Raw genomic sequence first — 20,883 nt, forward strand, 5'->3', positions numbered from 1 at the left:
TATTTTCGTTATTACCCTTACCAAGTGTTAAATACTATGAACTCTGAAAATTGAAAGTAGGATCATTTTTACCTGCCATATTATACTGAAGTTTGAGTGCTTACTGGATCCCTAGCCCCCTTCCACATTTAGAAAGGTTGTAAACTTTGTTTTAAGATCTTTAAAATTCTTACATACTCTTTTGCCACCTGAAGTGCTACAATTCTAATTTGTGTTGGGAATTTCTGTTGACATCATCAGCTGCTTGCTCAGATGCTGCTGTTGTAGATGGGATTTCAGGAAGTATCTTCAATGCGCTTTATTTTGGCTCTTGCATCCTTCAACCCTTTGAAACTAATGTCCTGCAATGTTGCTTGTTTAGCATTCCTCACGAGGTAATATTGTAGCAAAGGATCAAATAATAAACGTCTGGAGAAAACAGCTGTATCTGGTAATTTTTATTTGTTTAATTGTAATTGTTTGGCAAAGCATACAGAACACTTACTACTTCTGGTTTGTCAAAGCTATGAACATTGTTACAAATTTAAAATCTAAACAGTGTATGCCTTGCTTATTGTTTGTTGGCTTCAGATAAACAAATACTTTATACTGTTTGATTTTTGTAGTGTCTCTCGTGTCTGTCTGTTACAGGCATCTTGTATTAAATATTTATGGTTCTCTGTTCTTTTCTAAGTGCTTGTAACTGTTATGAATAATTAAAGAGCAGAGTTAAGGAGGAAGGGCATTCATGTAGCATTTAAAATGAGAATTGCCTATAATTGTTCGACAACTGTAAATTACATAAATCTGAAAATCAACAAGGAAAACATGAGAAGCAGCAGTATGTGGTTAGCAAAGGTACTTCATGTCTTCTCTGCCTGTGTGATCGCTGAGCAGTGGTAACCTAATACATATTTTTTGTCATATTCATAAGAACCATCTTCCTTTAAAATAAAGTTAATTATCGGTTTAATTATCGTTGCCATCTAAGTAATGAGGCTGAAGTACCAGCTCAAAGAACAATTTGCAAGATAACCTTTTCTTAGTAGGTAGTAAGTTTTAAAAAGTTCCAACTTTTGTGCATAATACTGAATTATGTGCATGAACTCTTCATGGCACTGAAGAGTTATTGGTAATGGTCACTCCCCTACTTGATAAAATGTAACTTACCTCAAATGCATAAGCAGAACAATTCAGCTTGTGAAGTTCCATCTCTTTCTTTAGAGGTATGTTACGAAACTTACTAGTTCAATTGCCATTAGTCAAGGAGAAGATTTGAAGACGCCATTCATCAGTCACTAGAATGAAGCAAATCAGTTGATGAATAGAAAGTTGCAGGGCAGAGTTAATGATAGTTTTTAGAATAATAATAAAAAAACCCTCTCCATTTTATTCTTCGTAAGCCTGAAAGTTTTACTTGGATAAAAAAACCCTTTAGGCAATAATTTTACACCTGTGTTGTTCCTGGAAAACATTCAGTGACAGGAAAGGGCAGAAAAAGATACCAGGAACTTTCCAAGAGAGCAGATGATACTTGGATTGAAATTTGGACAAAATATATGAATTTGCTTACAGGTGGAAATTAACATTTTGCCACTTCAGTGAAATTGCATGATTTAGCCATAACCTTGTGCTGAGAGGTTGGGTGGGATGGCCTGTATATGGATGTGTGAAAAAGTCAGTCCTTTAAATTGTCTAACACATCCACGGTCAATCTGCTGCTCATCTTTTATGAGCAAGAGTTGTTTGGCAGTTAAGGGAATATCATGCAGGCTACTTAGTAGAGGAGAGAGCCAGTGTACTTTTCTGACTAAATTAGTCATTGATAACAAACGCAATTATATTTATTTGTTGACTGCATTTGTAGCACTGAGAAATATGAATGTTGCCTGCATGGAGTAAGGTGTCATCTTCCATATCATTGTTTTTTAGTATTTAAATTTATGTAACTTCAGTAGCATCACCTGTGATGGCACCCTAACATGCATACTCCACAAGCTTGGTTTTGTCAGGTGGTTTGCCCTTGTCTCCTTTAGCTCTGGGTAACATGCAGAACATAGGAATGTCGATATTCATAAAATGAAACAATACAGTTAATTGCAGAAGGACTTGGGCACTCCATCTCTCACTGAAAATAACTTAGCTCATGGCATTGAAAATGTCCTTCGGCATGATCCCCTCAGAATGATTCCTTGCTTGTCTTCTGTAACTCTACCATGTGAAATCGTGTAAGTATGAAATATATCATGTACACACAAATAAATACAATTATGTTGCTTTTAATAATTGAAACTTCAGTTCTTCAGAAGGAGTTTAGTTTGCTAGGAATGCTGCTGAGTTAGGTGTGTGAACTGATTCTTCAAAGGTAACAATTGAGAGGCTGACGCGTTAGAAGTTTCCCTATTTTGTGAACAGAGGACTGCCACCTCCACCTTCATGTTTTAAAACACATTCAGTGAATCCTGCATTTTTTGCACCATTGTCAAATTCTTAAAAACCTCTTTTAATTCTGCTTTGCTTATTTGGATGTAATGTAGAAACAGCAGTCTAACTTACGAGCAGCACAAATCTGCACAGAAATGGCTTTGTGGGTTGTGAATCAGATAGATAGCGTCTGGGCCTGCTAGGTAGGAAAGTTTGTAAAAACCCAAACAAACAAAAAACCCAGCCCAAACCACAACCAGCCCTTATGTCTGTGGGAAGTTTTGAAAAAGCTGCTGAAGGCTTTACCAGCAGAAGCAGGAAAAGGGTAGGGAGGCGTGAACTAGTGCTTGGGCTCACCTCTTGCTGGTCCTGCTGTTGGCTTCTCTTCTTTCATGCTGAAGAGGAGCAGCACAGAGAGAAGTAAAGCAGCTTTCTGCAGAGCCTGTGCTGCATCCAAAATTAAAAAAAATCTTAAACGCAGTTGTTGTGTTATCTTTATAAGTCACCCACATGCTGTATTTTCGCTTTAGACTGTGAAGCCTGACAGCTGTGTTATGGAAGTTACTTATTTTGCCAATTCAGTCAAATTGTTGTTTATGCCTGAAATGTGAAATGGAAAAATGCTGTGCTTTCTACCAGTGGAACTGACTTGCAGCTATGAATATTTGAAAAAAATCTGAGATTCAACTTCAGAATGATTGCCGTAGTATTCTGCATATTAAGCCTTGTTGATAGGTTTCAATTAAAATGCTGGTGAATTGTGTGTCTTTGCTATGACACTTGAACAGAAAATGAAAATGCTGTGAGTTTAGATAGTGCATTTATGCAGAAAGAGTGTCTTGCTGGTTTCAAGGGTAACAGCAAAGCCTCACAGGCTTCTTTGCTCCTGAGCTGTATTGAAACCTTCTGAGCCAGCTTGCTTGTATGAATTGTCCAGTACCTTCATCTGCAGTGTCAGCTTTGTCACCTGCAGTTATTTATTCTTCAGGCGAAAAGCATATATAACTCTTATTCCTTTTTCTGATTATTGATGGCTGAAAAAATAAATGCTTATAATAAACATCAGTTTCTCTGTAGTCTGTTTGTCAAAAGTTAGTTCTTTGTACATGAGAAATTACGAGTCTAAAATGCTTTCTGTGTACTTGTCTAGGCTTTTTATTCTTCATGCCATCAAGTAATTTTTAATAACTTTCCATCAATGCAGCTTCCTCAGTTTAAGACTGAACAGGACATAGTAACTGCTGGTTTTCATAAATAATTATTGTAGTTTATATGAATTTGGTTAAAATACTGCTTGTGTGGATCCAAAATGTACATGCTTTACTTTTATCGAGTTCATGAAAACTGGATGCTTCTTTTGCTCCATTGGAAATGCTACCCAGAAGCCTGAACTGTAGCTGACTCAAATCAGACACTTGGATGTTCATGCCAAGCGTAACTCAGGTTTTTGCTCTCCCGGTGCTCACAGCAGTCTGGGTAGTTTTCTTAGATGCTTCCTATTTATTTTCTTTTGAGATTAGACTTTTCCCCTTTCCCCTGCTCATCTGTGTTGTAAATTAACCCCCGGGCCCAAATGCCCTTTTATTTTAGTATCATAAATATGCAGATATACTTACATATGAAAGCATGCCTATGTGGTGTTTGAATGTCATTTTTGGTACTGCATTTTAATATTCAGATATAATATTATCAAGTTCTCTCATCATGTGTATTGCTTTATAAACATCACCACATTTCTGTAAGTTAACAGTAGTTGCTGCCAGAAGGCAAATGTACTTGGCAGCATGAAACTGCAGAATGGAGAAGCCTTAGTTACTATTCTTTAAATTTAGGTCAAAATCAAACATAGTGTAAATAGTTACAACTTCTTTATTTTCAGCAGAGTGAGCAGCATCAGATTGTTTACTTTCTTTTGAGAAGCATGTGGAATGGATTTATATGTGCTGAATTAATATGGTGAAATACCACTGTGATTTAATGTTTTGTTTTAAAAAACCTAATTAATTGATCCTCAAGAGATCAACTGAGCTGTCATTTCTTTCTTAGTTCTCTTTGTAAAATTTACAAAAATTACTTTCAAACACAAACATTGAGGAATGTAATACGGTTAACATTTTGAGACGTGAAATGTGTTCATGCTGCTTTACGTCGGAGTTAGGATGTTCTCTTACTTTTCTTGTATCTTAAGCGCTGAGCAAGAGTGAGCAAGCGGCAGCATGCTTGTGGATGTTTTGGGCATCTTGGTAGAAGAAGTGTCTGCCTGGTGTCAGAGGGTCGTGGAAAGCTCTCTGGTGATGTACTGCAAGAGCATTAGAATGTCGAAGAACCTAAGGATACTTAAGAGAGCAACAGAAAAAATAAATAAAAAATTGTTTCTTTACTCTCAGTAAACGGATCAAATGACTAAATAAGATCTTCAGTAAGAAGTTTTACAAAGAAAGCCTTAGTCTAGACTTTATTTGCAAAACCATATCCTATTATTTCCCTGCTCATCACAGTCACAGTCTTTGACCGAGTTAAATTTGCCTGCTCTAAAATCAACAAAAACACAGGCTACCATTTTTTTCTGCTCTTACTAATAGCTAGCGTAGTAGTGAATGATTCTCATATAATATACTCATAAATTTTCTGGTGTCTTGTTTTCTTGAAGCAAGGCAGAACAAAATGAGCCAAAGGAGCCCCGAGAACCTCAATTCTGTTATTTTATCATGTTGTTAGTTCTTTTTTATACCTTGGCATTACGCTCAGTATGTTTACAAAATTGTTGATGTACATTCTGTGAGATGGACCAAGATGAGAGGTTTTGTTTTCCCTAATGACATAAAGTTCTTTTGTCAGGTCATGTAGGATCTGATTTCAACACAAGTTTCAACTACATTGATTTTAATTGAATTAATTTATTGATAAAAGTAAGTGATTCTGTTCTTTCCTCCCATTTGTCATCAATTCCCTGTTTTCTAGTGGTTATTTTGAACCGGCTGTAATACCTCGTCACGTGGCAAATTGTTCCAGCACATGAAAACTGCAGAAAACTAATTCAGCAAAAAAAAAAGATTTTTCATTTTCTGAGGGTAGTGAGGTAAATTAATTTACTGTGTGTCAGACAGGTGCTAATGCAGCTCTGAGGATCTGGGATGCGGAGAAGGGAGTTGCAGCTAGGTGAGGAGGAGGAGGAGAGAGGGCAGAGAACTAATGTTTTGAAGATGATTTGGAGCGGGAATCGGTTTCACTGTATCATGAACCACACAGTTACCTGATCTGAAATAATATAGATCGGTTTTGTTCGAATGCTAGGCTAAAACTTGCCCCTGTGTCCATACTCCTTTAATAATATAGTTTTATTTTATTAAATTTATTTTTTATGTTTTTATATATCTATCAATTTAATCTATACAATTTAAATCTTTATATTGATTTTTGAGATTTTAATGGATAATTTATCAAAAATTATTAAAAATCAATTTATGTATTATAAGAATAAATATATTTTTATAATAATAATAATAACAGAACTCCCTTAATAAAGAAAGATTAAAAAAACCCCAGGAATTGTTACTTGAGCAGCTGATCTTCGTATTTTCCTTTCTTCCTCACTGTTACTTACTGTGTAACCGGGTCTGGCTGGGGTCAACCCACCACACGTTGAAAAAATACATGTATCTTAAAAAGATTTCCGCAAACAGCAGATACGCCATGAATACCAGTCTGGAAAAGTATTTAAATGTTGAGCTCAAATGTAGTGATTCATGGTGAGTGGGAGGCCCTGTGTTTGCCAAAGAGCTGATGTTTTGTCTCCCCCCAGATGCCTGTTATTTCAGTTGAGGACTCTACTTCATCTTAAATGCAACTGCTCAGTCCTGCGTGCTGTTAAACGGTGGCTACAGCTCTATCCAGAAAGAAAAAAAGAAAAACATGATGTGATAGAATATGTGGCATTTCTGAAGTGTTAGGGATTCTGTCAGCTGAACTGCTAATCACTTGGAGAGTTTTTTCTTTTTTTTTTTTTTTCTTTTCATATGCTCTGAAAGCTTTGGACAGCTGTGTTAAAACATGAAGTGTGTGCTTTTTAGTGAGTGTGGGTCACTGTGTTAGTAAGAATCTCCTAGTAATGGCAAAGTAGAAGGTACGGATGAGGAACGTGGGTACTTGTCTGGAGGACAGAGGCTGGGTGGTGGCTGTCAGCAGATCCTTCTCTGAGGGGTTATTCCAGGGGAGTTAGGCTGAGAGAGGGTACACCGCGGACGTAGAGCTGCTGCCTTCGAGTACCTGGCTTGTAACGGTGAGATGCCTTTCCTGCCTGACCTTCTCTCTTCCTCCCCTCTGCCTTTCTCCCTTTTTCTCACCCTCTTGCAAAGACGACTCTCACTCTGCCTTTAACTGCACGTAATTTTTGAAATCAATGTTAAATTTTATGTAACAAAGATGAAACGTTGCTGATTTTAGTTACCTGTTATTTTCCTTCCTTTTTTCTACCGACCTTTTCATACAAAAACTTGCTTAGCTTCTTTTATAATGTTGCATGTTTGGTTCTAGAATGAGCTGGTAGCTGTACGTAGGCAACCTATACATAATAATTATTTTTTTTGTGTTTGAAAAGATACAGAAATAATAAACAGGACCACGTATCGGTTAAAGATTTTTTCAAAGATGAAATATTTTTAAGATGAAAATGTAAAGAGAAGGATAACATGAGACACTGCATTTTTAACTCATTTGTTGATCTGTGTCTGCATTTATAGCTCTAAAACCACAGGTGAAACCTTGGAAAAGAACAAATTAATGATAATATCATATTATATTAAAATGCATTTAGAAATTTTACGTTTTAAAATACTGTCTTAAATATCTGTGTTTTTTTCCTTTGAATAGACTTAACTATATATAGACATACCTGAATGCCTTCTTAAGTATAAAGAAAATCTATAACATTCAGGATTTTTGTTTTGCAAGGTTCTTAAGAAAAATGCTTAGGAATCTTAAGTAAACAAAGCTTTCTTTTTAACTAACCACTTCCTGAAATAGGCTTATGCTCTACACCATGTTGTTAAGCTAGGCGATTTTGCAATTTCTTCTGAATTGTGTTTGATGAAGACAGGCAGTTTTCATCCTCAAATTGGCTACTGAAGTATCACATGTGATATAAATGCAAGTAATCAATGAGTTGTATAGTGTCAGAAGAGTAGTTCACTCTATGTTCATCACGAAGATCATTAGACTGTTCTAGTCATAAAATAGTGAATTGTATTGCAGCTGTTGGCTACAGATGTACATTAAATTACTTCTAAAACAGCTTTTACACTATATGACATTAAATAGTAGTGCGATTTAAAAAAACCAAACTAACCAAACTTAGGCATGGTATGTGTTCTCGCCTACTCACCAGTAATTGCTCAGAGTATTGCCGCAACACCGACTCTCAGATTCACAAACCTGTCACTTAAATTACAATCTACATGAAAAAAAAAAAAAAAGACTTATTTAAAAGCTCGTGACGTATACTGTATGTGGTTGCAGTCTTGTTACTGCTACACATCGGTGCAGACATTGCTGCCTTTGCTGGGCTGAGTGGCTCAGTGTCCACCTTGTTGCTCAGCCTGTTTGGGATTAAGTTTTCCTGGGACTGTGGTGGCTCCTGTAGACTGTGTACCATCATTGCCACAAGGTGTGCGCGTTTCTTCACATGTTGTCAAAGCTCAGGCATTAACAAAAAGCCTGCAGTGAGGTTGCTGCGGTTGAGGGGAGGTGTCTTGTGCTCTTCTTTTTATGTAATTGCTTTGTTGGCAGAGCACTCACCTGCTCGCTGAGTGGTGGGGCTCTAGGGCATCCTCAAATGCGCAGCTCCTCTTATGAATGCTCTCTAGACCAGGATGGAGCTGCCTTCCACACTTCTGATGAACCAATGGTCTACAAACATGAGTGGAAATTTTTTATGGTTAGAGCTTAAACAAGAAGCAGCAGGATCTGGTCACCTGGGAAGGTGGGTATTCCTCTGAGAGGGCAAAATTCAGTGTTCAGGTCTCTGCTGCATGGACTGTTCGTACATTCAGCATGCAGGGTCACCAAGTGAAGTGTTTATGGAGTAATGACATGAGGGACTTTCACTTCCCAGATGAGTGCTCTAAAAATGTGTCACTCTGCCACTTCCTCTTGTTACTGTTGTCTTCTTTGTAAAGTCCTCTGTCCCAGAAGGAGTACCTGAGTTGGGTAGATGCAGATAGAGGCCTTAATCTTCAAATTCCAGTTGGCATCAAAGCTGCAGGTGGCTTCTTTAGCTGTGGAGAGAGGCAGGATCGCAGACACCCACCTCCCAGGTTTGCACTGGCGAGTGTAAGGACCATTCTGTACTGGCAGAGGGAAGGACTGTCCTGCACCCTGCTCTGGTTGCAGCCCCTAGCTTCCCACCTCGTGGGTGACAAGCCCCTGCCTTGGGCTGTGAGTTCTAGATTCCACTGTACCAAGCAGTACCTAAACTTCTCAGTAACGCTGGGATTGAGTGCTTTTTGAAGTATGGCTTTCCCCATGTACACATCAGAGAGTTCATGCTCTACATCCTTTCCTATAGTAGGTATTTACAAACCTTGCACTATTCATTGTTTCCTCTACCATCCTGGTCTGTTACGCTAGCCAATCTCCGTTTGAACTCCACCACTCTCCCTGTCAGTACCTGTGGTTATTGCAACTGCTCTTGAAGTACTTATTATCATAAAGTTGCATGTATTAAAAGCTTTGCTGTTCAGGAATGATGTGCTGTCTCTCAGCGTCCAAGATTCTATGTCATGCCCAGAATTCTGTTTTGTAGATTGTGCTGTCTTACACAACCATTTCTTTGCCAGTACCGTGAGAGGAATAAAAGAAAAATTTATCATGGAGATGCTCTTCCCTGTTTGCTCTTTTAAGCCATTTTCTGCAACTGTCTCTGTCTCTTAAGTGCCATAGATGACAGCTGAAATTATTTCTGTTTTTTTAAACTGCTAGATCCTTTACTTTCTGTAGCTATGAAATCCTGGATAAATTAAACTCTTTGTGTTGTCACTTGTAGGTATTAGCAGAGTTTCACAACAGTTTTATCTGTAGTCTGGTCTGTTTCTCAAAATGTCTTGTAATGACCTTGGATGTGGCACACATGAATTTAGGAGATGTATTGATGAGGTGGTCATCCTGGTTTCAATTATAAAGTCTTCTGAAGAGCTGGCAGTCTTTAGGGGAGATCCTGAGTTACAATGACAGTACCTGTTATAATCTGAAAATTGACATGGTCTTCATTGTCTGAGAGATCCTGGAATGACTCTGAAAGTTTTTTCAGTAAAAATTGTAGCTTCTACTTTGGACAGAATTATGGATCTGCACTGTAGAGCCAGTCTTGGTTCGAGCATCTTGAACAGCAAGAACACTAAGTCTCATGAATGCCAAGAAGTGACTCCTGTGTTTGTGCAGGTCATACATATGGTTTCCTGCTGTGTCAGTCTCTTTGGTTCAAGACAGACTTAAGGCCTCGAAAGACCTAACCTGGTTCATGAATGCCACCCCCCTTTCACAGTGATATTCTCTACATCATATAGCAGAACGTATCTGCCTCCTCCTCCATGCCAGTCTGTCTTGGAGGCTCAGAAACCTGTTTCATACGCTTTGTGCACACTACGCAATCACATTCTCAGTTTACGAGTGAAACTTTCTTTTCTGCTTCTTTTCAGACAGGTGGATAATTCTGGCCAGTGTCTTTGGGAAAATATAAGTTCTGTTTATGTGGACTGATTGTGATAGCCATGTCTCTGTCAGGATGGGGACTAGCACAGGCAATTTGGTAGCTCCAGGATCATTGATCTGTGGATGTTCTGGAGCTCAGAACTTTGGGAAACTCGCAAGAATATTTTAAAATTTGTTTTCATGGTTGTCACGTTCAGGCAGTGACGTCTGCTGCCAGCAGGCTTGATATGAATAAGCCAAATGGTGAGATTGCTTTACCCTGCAGAAATGCAGAATACTGTCAAAATAGCTTCAAATTCGGCTGGCCGGCAAGCAAAATAGTCTTGCAGGTGGTAGATTGAATTATTCCTCTGCATGTATAAACTCAAATTCAGTCTTTTGGGTAACTAGGGTTGGGAATAGGCTTGCCTTGAGGTGGACCTATTCACATCAGATGGCATCAAGAAATGGCAGATTTTTTTTTTTTTTTTCCTCCCTTACCGTTCAGGGTCTTGGATCAGACACAACCGTGATCATAGTGAAAGGCACAGACCTTCCTTCTGCTTGGTAAATACTGATCACGGTCAGGCAGGTAATACTTCCCAGGCCTTGATGGTTGCGGTGTCAGGGTGTTAACTGTCAGCTGCCTGTCACTGGAGCGTTCAAGAAATAGATTCCCCTCCCAGATCAGTGACTGGGAAATCTGGAGCATAAAGCAGTTTCACCAGGCTTCATTCCAAGCCCTAAACTACTGGACAGGAATGTTATTGCTGGTTTTTTGTGGGGCTGTCCTTTTTCAGGCTAGGCTTAAAACAGAACAAAAATATCTGTAAACAAAAATCACATTTGTAATTTATTATCTTTTTAAATTAAGGAAATTTGCTTTTCTTTGAAAGCAATCCTTATGCCCAAATACACGTGATGAGATTCCAAGCGTCAACCCTGTGTGGTATTCATTGCAGGTGTTTGATCTGGGGTTGGAAATAAAAGTCCTCTGTAGGGGTATTCACTTTTACTGATCTCCTGAGAACTTGCATAAACCAAATTCTGCTGTCATTAAAGGTGCAAGAATTGTATGGTTGATTAATTTTCTCAAACGTGGAACAGCAAATATTAAGTCTGCTTACTTTACTAATTGTTTTCAATGAAAGGCTTTTCAGATACTTATACATTAAATTACAAAAACAGAATTCTGCATTTTTAATTTAATGAAATTAAATATATGGCACATATGCCCCAAAGTGGAAATGCATTCTGTAATGGATGGTTTTTACTTGAACATCTGCTCAGAAGCAGTCATTAAAAGTTTTCTTTTCCTCTTCATTCTGCCATATAGGCAATGTTCATTTGCACTGGAACATACTTCAAATGGAAAGCTATTAGAGGGAAAATCAACGTTCTTTTTGTATAAAGCAGGAAAAGTAATTTTTTGAGCTGTGCTGGAATATTAGAAGAACAGTTCTACATAGGGTATCTAACATAAAAAGATTATTTCAGGGAAGTGTTATTTCAGACTAGAAGTTAGTTTATGGTGACACATGACGCTTTTATTAAAAAGCTAAACACAGCATTTTTTCCAGTCTCAGAAAATGCAGATAATGAAAATGCATAGGTTTCTTAAATTCAGTTCTTCATCATGAAAGTGCTTGTACTTAAGTTATGTTACTGATTTAGTTGCACTTGTTTGAATTAATACAAACAGCAAATAGAGGCAGCTAAATGACTCTCCGCCCCCCAGTTTTTCTAATACCAAATTTTCTACCCAAGCTTTCCCTAGTAAACTAGAGTCCTCTGGGTTATTTCATTGTTTTAAGAGCAAAGGTGAGTGACATTTGCTTCCCTTCCTGACCAGGTCTTGCATTTTCCATTCGGGTTCTTTCTAATGATACGCAGCTTTAGACCCAGTTTAACTTTGATCCTCTCGGGCAGTTCCCCCCTGAGTCACTATCTTCTCTCCTGAAACTCAGTACTTCTCGTTAATCGTGTCTGCTCCAATCCAGTCACTTGTGTTTCAGTGTAGCTTTTTAAGACTCATGTGTATGTTTTCCTAGTGTAGAGAAGAGATGTATGTGTCAGTGCTGTGGGCAGCCTGTGGGAAGAGCATGGATGGGTGCGGTAGAGAAGCTACGGGTAGTAAGTGCTGTTACCATCGTCTATGCTTAGATTAGGATCGTGTCCTGTGGATTTTATGTAGTTAATTGTGTATTCATGTTTCTTGGGTGTTCACGAGGATCCTGTCAGCATGGTATTAAACCATTGTATTCTATACTGACAAAGCTCAGCAAGTATCTGTAGGACTGTGTAAAGACTCTGAGGAAAGCTTGCTTCCTGCTGCCTTGGCTGTAGAATCTCTTATCTAAGTTATTACTGATAAAATAAAATGCATGTGCACAGCACTATTACTTCACTAGCCTTCAAAACTTGCTTTGTTTAATGTAGTGTTCATACAAAATATTGGGGGGGGGAGGGGAGAGACCGTGGAAGATTACTTATATAGCCAAGAACAATAAGCCATTATTAGTATTTTCATTTGTGATGATTCCAGTAAGAATTTCCATCTTACTGGTCATTACACAAATGCTAGACCTTTTTGAACTGCTTTATGAACTTTCAGCTTTAAGTTGCAACCTGTTTCAATGTTGAGCAAAACCATACTGATAGATGTTTTCTTTCCCCCTCCCCTTGTTTACCAGGATGGTACGAAACAGAAGCGAGAACGGAAAAAGACTGTGTCGTTTAGCAGTATGCCAACTGAGAAAAAGATCAGCAGTGCAAGTGACTGTATAAACGCAATGGTTGAAGGCTCTGAGCTCAAAAAGATTCGATCCAACTCTAGGGTGTATCACCGATATTTTCTTTTAGATGCGGATATGCAATCTCTACGCTGGGAACCTTCAAAAAAGGATTCTGAAAAAGCAAAGATTGATATTAAATCAATCAAAGAAGTAAGAACGGGAAAAAATACAGATATTTTTCGCAGCAATGGAATATATGACCAGATATCAGAAGACTGTGCATTTTCAATTATATATGGAGAAAACTATGAGTCACTAGATCTTGTTGCTAACTCAGCAGACATTGCAAATATTTGGGTTACTGGCTTAAGATACCTGATTTCTTATGGGAAACATACTCTAGATATGATAGAAAGTACCCAAGATAATATGCGGACTTCATGGCTTTCACAAATGTTCAGTGAATCAGATGTAGATAATTTGGGACATATACCCCTGTGTAATGCTGTACAGTTTATAAAAGACTTAAATCCTGGTTTAAAAACTAATAAAATAGAGCTAAAATTCAAGGAGTTACATAGATCCAAGGAAAAAACTGGTACAGAAGTAACAAAAGAAGAGTTTATTGAAGTTTTTCATGAACTTTGTACCAGACCTGAAATCTATTTCCTGTTAGTTCAGTTTTCAAGCAATAAAGAATTCCTAGATACCAAGGACCTCATGATGTTTTTAGAAGCAGAGCAGGGTATGGCACACGTCACGGAAGAAATAAGCCTTGAAATTATTCAGAAATACGAGCCAGCCAAAGAGGGCCAGGAAAGGGGTTTTCTTTCTATAGATGGATTTACGAATTATCTTACTTCACCAGACTGCCACATATTTGATCCAGAACATAAAAAAGTTTGTCAAGACATGAAACAACCCTTATCCCATTATTTTATAAACTCATCTCATAATACATACTTGATAGAGGATCAGTTTCGAGGGCCTTCTGACATCACAGGTTACATTCGCGCTCTTAAAATGGGTTGTCGAAGTGTTGAACTGGATGTATGGGATGGTCCAGATAATGAGCCTGTGATTTACACAGGGCATACAATGACATCACAGATTGTTTTCCGTAGTGTGATTGACATTATTAACAAGTATGCCTTTTTTGCTTCAGAATACCCTCTTATTTTGTGTTTAGAAAATCATTGTTCTATTAAGCAGCAGAAAGTGATGGTACAACACATGAAGAAAATTTTGGGGGACAAACTCCATACACAGTCTCCAAACATCGAAGAGTCTTATCTCCCATCACCGGAATCACTTAAAGGGAAAATACTAGTTAAAGCAAAGAAGCTTTCCTCTAATTGTTCCGGGCTAGAGGGAGATGTTACAGATGAAGATGAAGGAGCAGAAATGTCACAGAGAGTGGGGAAGGAGGGTGTAGAACAGCAAAACTTGATGACAGGGAAAAGATTTCAGCTCTGCAAAGAACTCTCCGAGTTGGTAAGCATATGTAAATCGGTTCAGTTCAAAGAGTTTCAAGTTTCATTTCAGCTCCAGAAGTACTGGGAAGTGTGCTCGTTTAACGAAGTGCTTGCTAGCAAATATGCCAATGAGAACCCGGGAGACTTTGTAAATTATAACAAACGTTTTCTTGCAAGAGTATTCCCCAGTCCTATGAGGATTGACTCTAGTAATATGAATCCCCAGGACTTCTGGAAGTGTGGTTGTCAGATAGTAGCAATGAACTTTCAAACGCCTGGCTTAATGATGGATCTTAACATTGGCTGGTTTCGACAGAATGGAAACTGTGGCTATGTCCTTCGTCCTGCTATCATGAGAGAAGAAGTATCCTTCTTTAGTGCGAATACGAAAGACACCGTGCCTGGAGTTTCACCTCAGCTGCTTCATATTAAAATCATTAGCGGGCAAAACTTCCCTAAACCCAAAGGATCAGGTGCCAAAGGTGATGTTGTGGATCCTTACGTCTATGTTGAAATACATGGAATCCCTGCCGACTGTGCAGAGCAAAGGACGAAAACTATGCATCAGAATGGGGATAACCCAATTTTTGATGAAAGCTTTGAATTTCAAATAAATTTACCAGAACTAGCAATGGTGCGTTTCGTAGTTCTGGATGACGATTACATTGGGGATGAGTTTATCGGGCAGTACACTATTCCCTTTGAATGTCTACAGACTGGTTATCGGCACGTTCCTCTGCAGTCTTTAACTGGTGAAATTTTAGCACATGCTTCCTTGTTTGTGCATGTGGCGATTACTAATCGAAGGGGTGGTGGGAAACCTCATAAGCGTGGCCTCTCTGTGAGGAAGGGCAAGAAATCAAGGGAATATGCGTCTATGAGAACATTATGGATTAAAACAATAGATGAAGTGTTCAAGAACGCTCTCCAACCTATTCGGGATGCCACGGATTTGAGAGAAAACATGCAGGTACTGTTTTTACCGTGAATTCATTGGTTGTTATGTGTGTTTTTGTAATGTGATGCATACAGAATATATGTTTTTAAGGGTCTTGCTGCATTTTGTAGGTTACATTATTTTGGTCTAATGCTGAACAGCTTTAAAAATGGTATTATGTCAGAGCAGCCTTTTAGGTGATACCATCTACTGAGGTAACCTTGGGTGCATCTGTATTTTGTTGAATGTGAACTGGAAATATGACTCCAGTGTTAGAAGTCAAGTCTCTTGACTTGTCCTCTGCCTTTGAACGAATGTTAGATATACACTAGAGGAAAGTATATAAATATTTTAAATTTAGAAAGGATAAATAGAAATGCAGGATGAAAATACAGCTGATAGAAAAAGGAGGCTTTACTGCTAATTAGAAGACTTCTTGTATGTGAAAGTATGTTTAGTATAGCTTTGCTAAGGTTTTGTTTCTTCCTTCTTCCGAAATAGAAGGCAATACTTTCAGAAGGACCATATGCTTTCCGTGATTCTTCCTAGCAACAATGTTAGAAATACATGGAATTAGTGCTGAGGTGTTAGAAGGCATCCACTAAAGTAAATTACCTTACCTTAAAGGTCACGTATAGTAAACACATCGAATTTCAGGAAAAAGTACAGGCTGAGGTGCTTGTTTTTGTGGAAGCCAAGAGATCCCCCTTCAAAAATGCATTGTTTGGAGATTCCAGTAAAGATTCCAGGTAAATAAACCCTTTTAGACATAGATTAAAGTGAGTTGTACAGTTACATTCTATTTAATAAAACTTTTAAATATCTATAAACTTCTGATGGAACACTAGCGGTGATCAAAGCAGTTAAGCGTAGTCATTTCAAATGAAGTGACCTATTAAATCCTCTTATGTAATGTTAAGGGGAAACTGTTTAAAATAAATGTCTGAGACTTGATTCTGAATTTAAAGGCACATCAGTGTAGATAAATGTTCTTCACGAATAATCTTCTATCGAAGAGATTTTAATAGTAATACAGTTTTAAAACTGATTTTTCTTCAGGTGAAAGAAGAAATTAGTACAGCATTATGAAACACTCCCATTCAACTTGGTATATAGAACTGCTATACAGAAAGGTTGTTTAAAAAATATGGGGATGATATTTTGACTCATAAATGTTTCACATTATGGGCTATATATAAAGTGAACTTGTATTTAACGTGTTGAAGGCTAGAATTCTGTCATATAAAGGACACTGGATTTTAAAATACCTTTCACGGAAGAGCCGAACCCAAGATTCGAGGGAACAGTGAAAACATACAGTTTTTGTAGCTACTTTAAACTCCTTCCTGTGCATGCTGCAGTATTTTGCAGAACTGATATAATTGAAAACAGGCTCAACAGTGTGGTTTCTTTGAACATGAGATACTGAAAGGTATTTTATGTATTTTATTCTGTCAGTTTGAAAGTTGTGCTATCAGCTAAATTCATCATTATCATCTCTCAAAATGCTATCAAGAAGATATTTTAGGTACATGAGGGAATATTAGTTTTGCATAGCTTTACTGACAGATTATATAAAGTGCACATTTAAACTGCGTAACTAAGGTTTTACAGCTAATAAAAATAAATAAACCACTCTAAGTATCAACTTAGGGAATGTGAGATTTGTTTAATTTCTATATTACTGAAATTTTGTGTTATAGGTTGTTACGATTTTTATGATACAGAAATAATGTCCCCACAAGCCAGATTATAAAGAGCAAAATTGTTTTGTTTTATTTTGTTTGGTTGGGTTTTTTTTAATATAAGATGGAAGAAGAGGGAAAAAAGTGTGCAGCAGTGCGTTAAACTGTTTCTCAAAATCTGTATAAAAATAGCTAGCTTTTTTTCTTCCTTGTTAGGTACCACATTACTGTGACAAAACCTAAGGTCATGACATTACATACTAATCACTGATAAAAGTATAACATGAGTGATTAAGCTGGATATGATGGTGCATGTTTAAATTGCTTGACAGTACGAGGGATAGTCTCCGGATGTAGGGTTGGAAGTCCAAAGGGAAGGGTTACAGCCATGGTTCTGTCCTGCCTGCCCTTAGTTAATATATACGTTCCCTGGGTCCTTGTTAACCTCTCTGTAAAATTGTTGTTCATAATGGCTTACCCATGATGTTTATCTCAAACAAAATCTGTTTGAATGGATTTCCCAATGTCTTTGTCTTTTCAGCTATGTAACTATTCTGTCATTAAGGTGCAGTCCAGTTAATAAAAGTAGTATCTGTTTCCTGGACATTTACTAGATAGTAGTAAACGTTTACTTAAAGTACACTGTAAATGACTGTAGTAGATGTAATTTAGTATTGATGTAGTTTTGTATGAATATACTATATATAAGTATTTTGAAGTCTACTTTGAGTATTTTGTCTTGTAAAGGGGCAGCAAAATATTCCTGTTTGCATTAAGGTTGGCATTATGTGTCTCTACGAAACGTGTCCACAAATGAGTCTTACCGTGCCAGCAAGATGGAAAGCGATTTTTCTTAAAATGAAAATCTGTGTCAGATACCCTGCTTGGGTAAGGCAGAGAATGGAGCACTGAGCACATCTGTAACTTAAATATACCATGTTTTTGTTTTTGTTTCCTACAGGAACACAAACTCCAGACTTGCCATAGATCACCAGCTCCCACTTGGTACAAAAATCCTAAATTCATTACAGTGCTGAGAATATTCCCATCATGGAATTTCAGTGGCTACTTGGAGTCACGTTGTATTTCTAATAGTGGAAATTTTCTCCAAGTTTAAACATACGGTTTTATGTTCTACCATATTGGATATAAAATACAACTATAATACATTTTAGAGAAAGGTACAAAATTGGTGTTTATATTAAAGTACCTTAAAAGATTCACTTAAGTGTGATTCTGTGATAGGAATGACATCTCTAGGGGAGTGCTGGATTTGTGAATCACACCAAATGGGAGCCAGCAGATCCACAGCACGTCTGGACTATAGTTCAGGTATGTTTAAAGTTACAAATGGGCTGAATTCCTCCTTCCGCTCCACTTTGCCTGTGGGGCATTCGGCACTTAATATTTTGTTTCTCTTGGTGGCATAAAAAAATTACTTTGAAATGTCTTTTATATTTTTTCAAAATATATAACCAGTAAGTTTTAGAATTCATCTATTGACATGGTTTAGTAGTGATAGAGACCAGACATACTTGTTCTAAACAGATACTATTTTTTTTCTATACTGTGGCAAGTATTAAATTCTGTTTGATTTTTTAAATGTTTTTGGTAAAATACATGTTTAATACTGGTTGCTTTGGAAAACTGCCAGTTCTTCAGAGAAAAGCTGCGGTAATTCCACATTGTAGCTCAACTTATGACAGTGAAGTATTTTATCCTGAAAGAACGAGAATTAAAATTCATACTTAACTGTAAAGGAAACTCTTTCTTTCCTTTTTGCAGAATGCAGTAGTTTCATTCAAAGAATTATGTGGCCTCTCTCCTGTAGCAAATCTTATGCAGTGCATTTTGGCAGTGTCGATGCGCTTGGTTGGACCTGATAATGCACCCTTGGTAGTGCTGAATCTCAATGATCAGTATCCAACTATGGAGCTCCAAGGGATTGTTCCAGAGGTCTTGAAAAAGATTGTAACGGCATATGACATGGTGAGTAGTCCTTTGTGGTTATTTTATATGGTATTTGAAAGACTTCCTTTTTATAATGCACAGTACTGTTCCTGTTTTGAAAGGTCATTTTTAACCTGTGACTTCCTATTTCATGCTTCATTACATGTGCTTGAAAGTCGTTCCCGTGAATGTACAGCAACTGGTGGTGTTTTCATACTGAGTAAAACACAGAGATTAATATACTGCATGCAAATACGTGTTTGTACACTTCAGAAGGCAAAGTGGTTATCATCAAGAGGGTTTAACATGAAAAGGATGTACCTCTGTTTTGCAGCAACTTGAAACTTTATACATATCTATAAGCCTCTTAAATTAATTTGCTACCTCACATTTTCCAGTTTGTGGGCTTCGATTTCTTTTGGCTTTGATTCAACACACGATAGAAGAACATCAGGAACTGCTTTTAGGAACTGTAGTTTTATGAGCACCTTGCAGTGTTAAATTCTACACATGCTTTTTCATTTTCCTTTGCTATGTCTTTCTTACAGATCTCATTTGATTAGGCTTTTTTATGTCTGTAAGCGGCTGTAATGTTAACATCGGTCCTTAGACTTCAGTAAATATGTAAATTCTGTCTTTAGAGGCTGGAAATTAAACATTTTGCAAGAAGGAGGGAAGGGCTAATACACTGAGAAATATGGGTTTACCTCTGCCTTGCATTAATTTAAAGCATGGAAAAAAGATCCAAATGAGTGTGACTTGAAATGTCTTCTTTCTACTGAAGTAATCTGGGACAGAGTAATTGAGCCTTTATTTATTTGTTTAATGATTTCTTTGATTTAATATATAGTCTGACAATAAGTAAACGTTTCTAGGATAATCCTGCATTAATTTTGTGCACTAAAATGAGAAAACTCATCTGACAAGATCAAGTCACTGTTTTAAAAAACAGTCCTTGCTATTTAAAGAGAGAAAACGAAGGAAAAGAAACCCATAGCCAGTTTCATATACATCTTTTGAACTGCTTTCTAAAGAAAAAGTAGCTTTAGAATAAGCTATACCAAGGTCCAAAAAGCACTCATTGGTAATTAGCAGTTTAGGTAGGAGTTTATGTAGTTCAGTGATGATGTAACTACAACAGAATTTGATTGAAATGGTAGCACAGCTACAAGAAGATAGTAGTATATCCTCTTAGTGGTAGCTTATAGTATATCACTATAATTAGGATGCAGACAAGTTTGATTGTTGGGATTACATCTGTAATACGTTTGTAATTAAGTTCTGTCTTGTTGGTGGAGATGCCTCTACCTGCAGTTTGTTCTGATGTGGTGATGCTGCTTGTTAGGTATTAAGCTATTCCAGATACTTAGTATCTTTCTTTAAGTCTACGTTAAATTTTTTGTTTGAATGCCACTTAGATAGAGGTGACTCATGACTCCAAAAATCTTTACAGTCCAGGCTTCGTTTGCTCTTTGTCTTTCACGTAGTTTCCCCCCCCCTGCATCCTGTAGTCTACGTATGATTTGAATATCTGTGTACTTCAGAAATCTATACTTCATTTTCATAAGTAAGAATAATAGAATATTTATTTAGTGGCACGTTCAAACCATTTCCCATCTCCTGTTCCCAAAAGGATAACGACTCAATTTCAAAGACAGAGGCTATGACAGTGCTTCTAGCTCTAAATGACATTGAAGAGAAGTAAAAATAAAGGTTGTTTTTGTCAAATTAAACTTACAGATTAAAATAATGGGATGTGTTTCAATTTGTGAATCTTTTGTCTGCCGATGCTCTGTCCAGTTTGACAAATGATCAAGCAATTAAAATCTGTAGGGTATACTGGAAAATGAAGTCAGCCATGGGAGATGCTTGTTTCTGAAGGTACATTGTGAAACAGCTGGAGGCATCCATAGCATCCTTTCCTCAAGGGCAGGAGGAGAGATGTAAAGCTATTTAGCTAATATATTGATATTTCCTATAGTAGCAGATGTTTTATAGAGTCTGATACTGTCATG

The 20,883-nt window shown here is 37.4% G+C and overlaps 1 protein-coding gene across 7 annotated transcripts in view; it reads left to right on the plus strand.

Annotated features, from left to right (window-relative positions):
* Window positions 1-20,883, plus strand: part of PLCL2 (phospholipase C like 2) — a 103,928-nt gene that overhangs the window by 42,943 nt on the left and 40,102 nt on the right. For 4 of the 7 annotated variants that reach the window (XM_056336135.1, XM_056336134.1, XM_056336133.1 and 1 more), the window contains exons 3-4: window positions 12,780-15,266; window positions 18,704-18,907. In XM_056336135.1, coding sequence (XP_056192110.1) covers window positions 12,780-15,266; window positions 18,704-18,907 — 2,691 coding nt within the window. Of the gene's footprint in view, window positions 1-12,779; window positions 15,267-17,879; window positions 18,251-18,703; window positions 18,908-20,883 lie in introns of those variants that run through there. The other 3 variants (XR_008821453.1, XR_008821452.1, XR_008821451.1) reach the window with 2 other exon arrangements.

This window comes from Falco biarmicus, chromosome 4 (assembly GCF_023638135.1).
Source record: "Falco biarmicus isolate bFalBia1 chromosome 4, bFalBia1.pri, whole genome shotgun sequence".
NCBI lineage: Eukaryota > Metazoa > Chordata > Aves > Falconiformes > Falconidae > Falco > Falco biarmicus.